General features: G+C 36.7%; 1 protein-coding gene across 1 annotated transcript in view; it reads left to right on the top strand.

The window, feature by feature from the left end:
- Nucleotides 1-697: 697 nt before the first annotated feature.
- The window catches only part of mmp24 (matrix metallopeptidase 24), a gene marked incomplete at its 5' end in the record, with an annotated part of 30,734 nt that continues 24,024 nt past the window's right edge, over nt 698-7,407 (top strand). The window contains one exon of the mRNA XM_030135031.1: nt 698-933. Within this exon, the coding sequence (XP_029990891.1) occupies nt 698-933 (236 nt within the window). The remainder of the gene's footprint in view (nt 934-7,407) is intronic.

Genomic DNA, 7,407 nt, shown 5'->3' with positions numbered 1-7,407 from the left:
GCACAACTGTGGCTTTTGTACAGAACAAGTGGGAAAGACTTTTCAGACACAGCGCTGAGGTTTTCAGTTCCACCAGCTGAGGCGTACGACAGCGCATTAGAGCCACCGAAGAAAAGAAAAACACTGTCACTACCAGAATAAAGCCCTTATTTAACCACTTCACTCTCCTTAAATAATGACTTTATTCTCCTTAAATAATGAGTTTTTTTAAAACTACGACTTTATTCTCCTTAAATAACCACTTTGTTCTTGTAGTCACAGTGTTTTTATTTTCTTATGTAATATGCTGTCGTAGATTTGGGCTGGGTTAGTTCTTGTGTTTTTAGAGCTCTTTAAAGAATGTCATCTTGGAAATGATAAAAACGTTTGTGTCCTTTTTCCTCCTCAGTTCAGATCGTCTGTTTAAGCAGCAGTCCACGGTGTAACACTCAGGGTGTCAAATTACATTTTTTATCTCATCTGCTATTGGTTAGTGACCTCCAAAAATTTACCGGCCAAAAATATTTTTCACCGGTCAAATTAAAAAAATCATGCCTTATTTGACTTCAGATAATTACCTTGTGTTTTCATTCTGAAAATCCACCTGAAGCATCACTTCCAGAATACAGTTCCGTCCAGATCTAATGAAACTCTGTTTTCTCGGTTCAGTTTCATTTGAAGGCGACGGCTGCATCATCATGTCTGACATCTGAAACAGACTCTCCTTCGCTCTGTCCATTTCCCTTCATTCACTCGTTTACTTCCTCTCTTCTTCTCTTCTGTCGTCTTCAGGTAATGATCTGTTCCTGGTGGCCGTCCATGAACTGGGTCACGCCTTGGGTTTGGAACACTCCAACGACCCCAGCGCCATCATGGCTCCGTTCTACCAGTACATGGACACACACAACTTCAAACTGCCCCTGGACGACCTGCAGGGCATCCAGAAGATCTACGGTAAGGGGACCGCATGTAGACCAGTACGGTAAGGACCAGGTCTACCATATGTAGACCAGTACGGTAAGGACCAGGTCTACCATATGTAGACCAGTACGGTAAGGACCAGGTTGAACCAGTCCAGACCAGTGTGGACCCTTTAGATCTAAACAGGGTCCTGTGTGTCCTCATACTCAGCATCACCAGGTTTTTGGGTTTTTTTTCCCATGTTTGTGAATAACAGATGAGAGGAGAAGCATGTGTTTAGTTCAGGGGCGGCAGTTCATTTTCTGATGGAGCCACAGGACAAACTTTGACTGTTGTTAATAATACATATGTACCCATCCACCTGCAGCTCTGCTCAGTATAGATCTGTAAAAACAGCAAATGAAACAATACAATGAAAATGTGGAGGACTGAATACAAATATTTAATGAATATTCACAAAACATTTTTGAAAATGTGCAAAACCAGCTCCACATTAACTTTACATGACAAACATTACTGTATGTAGCTGTGTTTGTTTGCATAAGTCGGTTCCGTTTCTGTTTCTGTATCTCTGACTTCAGTGTAGAAATACTTAGAAGTCTATGTGGTGTTGAAACTCTGCTTGTGAATCAGTCTTTCTGTTTTTGGTGATAGCTGACATGTTCATGGGCTGAAACTGAACCACAGACCCATCGGTGCATCAGCCTGATGCTAAGGACGGACAGCAGGTGTGAAAACTGGTTCATTTAGCAGACCCTTCCAAATAAAAGCAGTGTCACTGTATTGGGTGCATCTGTTACAGTGATATATGTTTGCATTGACTTTTAATCTGCCAGTGACCTCATGTGGGCCAGTTAGGGTCTGCTACTGGGCTGCATGTGGCCCTCAGGCCTTACATCACCCTGGTCTGGTTTAGACGCTGGTTGTGAAAATTGGTTAATAAATGTTTGATGAAGGTCCTGATCGATAAATAATGACAACGAGGCAGGGCCAGATTAACACTTCATTGTACCCTGGGCAACAATATTCAAGGGCCCCATCATCACAACCCCAGGATCCCTATAATCTGGCAAAATACAGAATAAGTTCCAGGAATATATGTAAACATACCCCATACTCCAATATCTAACTATTATCAATTGCATTTTGATGTACAAATGTGTAAATGCTCGTAGAACTATAAGTGCACCACTACAGCCTCTTGTCAAGGCCACTCACTTGCACATGATGATATGAAAACAAAACACATTAGCATCAGTATAATCTAAAATTGATCCACTACTTTAGAAAGAGAGGGAAGTGTCCTCCATTTTCACAAAAAATAAATAAACCATTTCCAAAGTATCCAGTATTTATTTAAGAACACTTTTTGCCAACACAAATGTATTGAATCGTCAGAAAAAGCCCACAGACAAAACACAAACATAATCTGATAGAATCAGATATGAATTTTAAACAGAAATCCCCTTGTCACCTCAGAATTCAACAAGAGAGTTAAAGTAAGTGCAATGTAAACATCTTGAAATCTGCTTTCTCTCAACAATAAACATATCTCAACATTTTCATGGAGCCACCACAAGGAAAAAATAAATATAATGCAGTATAATCTGCTAAAATAAACATTTTGGTCCCAGTTTAACTTTTAAACAGAAAACACATCACAGTTCAAGGCATGTCAAGGCAAGGGTTAAACATTTTAATACTAAATACTACATATACTAAATACTATAAACCAGTGCCGGCTGCTCGTCTTTTACACAGGGGAAGCTCACTGTCGGCTTACATAAAAAAAAAAAAAAAAAAAAAAAAAAAAAAAAAAAGAATTAAGAAAATGCTCAGTAACCTTATCGTACCAAGTAGGCGTCTTTTCAGGGACTGGACCAGTGTCCTCTCAGTATCCATCAGACCTAGGCTGCTTAGATTGCCTTGGCTCAGTGTGTTGTGGGTGTCAGACTTCAGCCTTTTTAAACTACAGATGCTCCTTTCACTCCGACCTAGCCGACAGTCTGACTGATTTAACTATCTACAAAACGATATTAAACTCGAACAAGAAATGATTAAATTATGGAACTGAAACAAGAAAACGCTGAAACTATGTTAAATTGAAACAAGGAAGTCCAATGAGTGTGTTTTATTTACAGTGCAAGAAATGAACGAGTAATTTCGTAGTACTTTCTCTCTTGATTTCCCAGCAGAATGTGTGACGGTATTAAAATGAACTGTGTCAGTGAAGGAGTAGATCTGAAAACAGCTGTCAATCAAACGGGATTCAGCCTTTCGACCGATCCTCCAATCAGCACGTGGGATTCTGGCATAGCCCGTTCGAGCTCCGCCCACAGCTCCATTCACCCGCAGAGACACCCGGTGTCCGGGGGCGGGACAACATCGTGGCATTTATCCAATTACCGTCCAGTTTTGACGCAATGAAAAAAACTGTTCCACTCAGTCCCATTGAAGCCCACAGACGGACACAGTCTACGGACACAGTCTGTGGACACAGTCTGTGGACAAATGCACTGAGCAGAGATGGAGGAGAAAACAGCGGAACGGGAATGTATGAGAAGTGACCAACATCGCGTCCGTTGGTTTGTGATAAAGCTGATTCTGAACGAACTCGTCTTTGAGATGAACGTGTTCGAACACATTTGTAGTCAATAAAATGTCAACACAACCGAACATATTTAACCATTTAATTTTCATCATTTTAGGGGAAGCCGGGCTTCCACTGCAGTCTGAGAGAAATCGCCACTGATATAAACATCTGGAAAACCGTCGATTTCTCTCAAAGAAATACTTATCTGACCAATACTAAACTTCCCACTTAGCTGCTTCTCCATGTTTGCAATGTTTGATTCGCGTATGTCGCGTAGTTCTTGACGTCTCACATGCCGCTCAGTGCACGCACGTTGATTTGCGTCACCGCTGATTGGCTTTTTGGACTGACCAATGAGGAGAGGGTCTCAGCTCACGGTCACAGACAGGCAGGAGCAGGGTTTCTGTGCAGTGCAATGGCTCCGGGCAGCGGACAGTTTCATTTATAAGCAAAAGATAACCAGATATTTTCGTTATGCCCGAGCTACCCAGGGCCCTTCAGAGGTCGCGGGCCCCTGGGCAATTGCCCAGTTGCCCATATGGTTAATCCGGGCTTGCAACGAGGAAATGACACTGGAGGAAAACACATTTATTGGTTTATTTGTTTTGCTGTGATGCACAGATCTGTTAGAGCAAGTCTGTTTTGTATGAATTTACCATTTTGTAATATTCCATTCTTTTACATTTTATTTACTGTCTATATACACGACCAGTCTAAGTTTGGACTCCCCTTGTCATGTCACTGACGTCAGATGGACCTCAGATGAACAACCAGCGCTCAGCATCACTGGAACTCCTTCAGACTGTTGGAGAACAGGTCAGCTGACCACCTCATGAAGAGAAGGACAAGAATGTGCAAAGCAGAAGTAAAAGCAAACAGTGGTTATTTGGAAGAATCGAAAATAGAAAACATGCTCTGAGTTAGGTCACACTTTTTTTTAACTAACTAACTAACTAAATAAATAAATATATATATATATGTATATGTATATGTATATGTATATGTATATATATATATATATATATATATATATATATATATATATATATATACACACATACATATATATATATATATATATATATATACACACACACACACACATATATATATATACATATATATATATGTGTGTGTGTGTGTGTATATATATATATATATATGTGTGTGTGTGTGTGTGTGTGTGTGTGTGTGTATATATATATATATATATATATATATATATATATATATATATATATATATATATATATATATACACACACACACACACAGGGTGGGGAAGCAAAATGTACAATATTTTGAGGCAGGGATGTAAAGACAGTGTATGACCAATTAGTTTATTGAAAGTCATGAGAATTTATTTGCCACAAGAAAATGTCCATAATAGAAAATGTTTTTATTCTATGTGTCCTCCTTCTTTCTCAATAACTGCCTTCACACGCTTCCTGAAACTTGTGCAAGTGTTCCTCAAATATTGGGGTGACAACTTCTCCCATTCTTCTTTAATAGTATCTTCCAGACTTTCTGGTAATAGTTTTGCTCATAGTCATTCTCTTCTTTCCATTATAAACAGTCTTTATGGACACTCCAACTATTTTGGAAATCTCCTTTGGTGTGACGAGTGCATTCAGCAAATCACACACTCTTTGACGTTTGCTTTCCTGATTACTCATATGGGCAAAAGTTTGTGAAAAGGTATGGATAATAGTGTTAGGTATGATTATGACATCAGTATATGTTTGGGTTCAAAACAACTGACGTAGTGTCTGCTGAGAAAAAACAACTAAATGGTCATTGTAAATTTTGCTTCCCCATCCTGTTTATATAAAAGTGCTGTCAAACAGTACAATTTTTAATCAGATTAATTACAGGGTTACTGTGGATTAATTGTGATTAATCACAAGATTAAATATCATTCATTTGAACAATATCATTCAATGAACAAAAACAGCCAAATGAATCAAAATGAATAAAATATGAAAAATAAGTGACATGAGTAAAATAAGGTTGTAGTTTCAGTTAATAATAGATTTGACAGAAAAGTCATGTTTTCTTCAGTTTTCTCTGTTTTAAAATGTGTTGGCAGACGTTCAGAGTCATTCTGCTGCAGATGGGTTCATGGAGTTCAAATAGGAGCACATACAGATATAGATATAGTTATAAATATAGATATAGATATAGATATAGATATACAGTAGGTATAGATAGATATCTTGCCATTGTCAGGTGGAAACCTCTTATGTCCAAAATGGTTATTTTTAAGGAAACTGTACAGACAATGTATATGGAGTTTAGATGTCGTCACAAGCTGTTTTCCACAATGTTCACGGGTTAAATATTTGTAACTCAGACCAACATGAAGACTGATCAATAGAATTTGTTTTATGACCAAAAAAAAAAAAAAAGACCAAAAATGGACTTACGAGGTTTCCACCCAACAGTGATGAGATATGTATAGTAGTATAATTTGAACCCTCCTCTTTCCAAATAGACAAAGACTCAGCTGAATATTTGAGACATAACAGCAGGTTATTTAAATTCAGTGAAGTGCCAAAAATGGACATTTCAGGGGTGATTCATCTGGAAGGAGCCCTGACTTTACACTGGATCTGAAAGCAAATACATGCAAAAGCACAAACCAAATCCTGTGAATGTTAATTATTAATATTAAAACCCAAAGTGCAGCTGAATTATGAAAGTGTGTGGTCCAGCGTCCAACAGAGCGCTGCTGGACAGTCCAGATAAAACAGAAGATACACTGTAAAAAATATCTGTAATTTAACAGAATTTTCACTGTTTATTTGACAGATTTTTCCTGTATTTTTCAGATACAGGAAAATATCAATGAAATGACAAAAACAGACTGTTATTTAACATGTCAAATGGAAAAGAACATGAAAAAACTGTAACTGTGAAGAACCAAAACATTTCAGTTTTTTTAAAAGAAATTTTTTCTTTTTTCATAGAAAAATACAGTTCAAATACATTTGCAAATGTATCGTAATTTCACAAATATTTCTTTTCTATTTATGAGATTAAACTGTTAATTTAAAGTTTAATACTGTAAAAAAAAATAAAATAAAACCAGATAAAATTACTGACAGTTAACAGTAACAGAAGTATTAGTTCTGTCAGTTGAACCAGACTCGTTTGTTAATTGACAAATATCTTGTGTAATTACAGGAGGTTTCACAACAAAAATGTTTAATAAATGTATTTTTGTGAATGTATAACATGTATAAGCACTGATAAACTGTCCAAATACAGTTTTTATCAGTGGATTGGACAACTGAGTCTCATTGAAAATTATTTATATATATATTTTATAGGGAATTGGATTGTTTTAATACATGTAAATATTCTTTATTAAACATTAAAAAGTAAAAAAAAAAAAAAAAATAGGCAAAATCTCATGTAAAGTTAGGGCAAAAAACTGTATTTTAATTATGGAAAATTACCGTATTTTTATGAGATGGTTATTTTTCGTAATTTAACAGTATTTTTTGGCGCCCCTGCTGCCGGAATAATACTGTTTTTTTATGTTTGTTTGTTTTTTTTTTTTTTTTACAGTGTAGATAATATATATTATATATTATATAGGACCGGCTCTGCACATTTTAAAACCTTCTCTTTTGTTATATTTCTTTTTTTTTCTTCTTTTTCTTCTTTACCCCAGGGATGGTTTGTTCTGTTTTTGGAGGAAAAAAAAAGAGAGTTGTCATTTCTGTTAACTCACCTTTTAAAGCGAACAAAGAACAGCGAACGCTTGTCAGCAAAAGAAACAGTTCCTGAAAGGTTTGGTCTACTTGGAAAATAATTGTGACAGTTTCTGTTGTCAAAAAAACCCAACATTTCTAATATGAAAACACAGACAGGAAAAGGAAAAACACAAAGACGCGTGCCCAGCGGTG

The sequence above is a fragment of the Sphaeramia orbicularis genome, chromosome 5 (assembly GCF_902148855.1).
Source record: "Sphaeramia orbicularis chromosome 5, fSphaOr1.1, whole genome shotgun sequence".
NCBI lineage: Eukaryota > Metazoa > Chordata > Actinopteri > Kurtiformes > Apogonidae > Sphaeramia > Sphaeramia orbicularis.
This window is presented reverse-complemented; position numbering and strand designations above follow the sequence as displayed.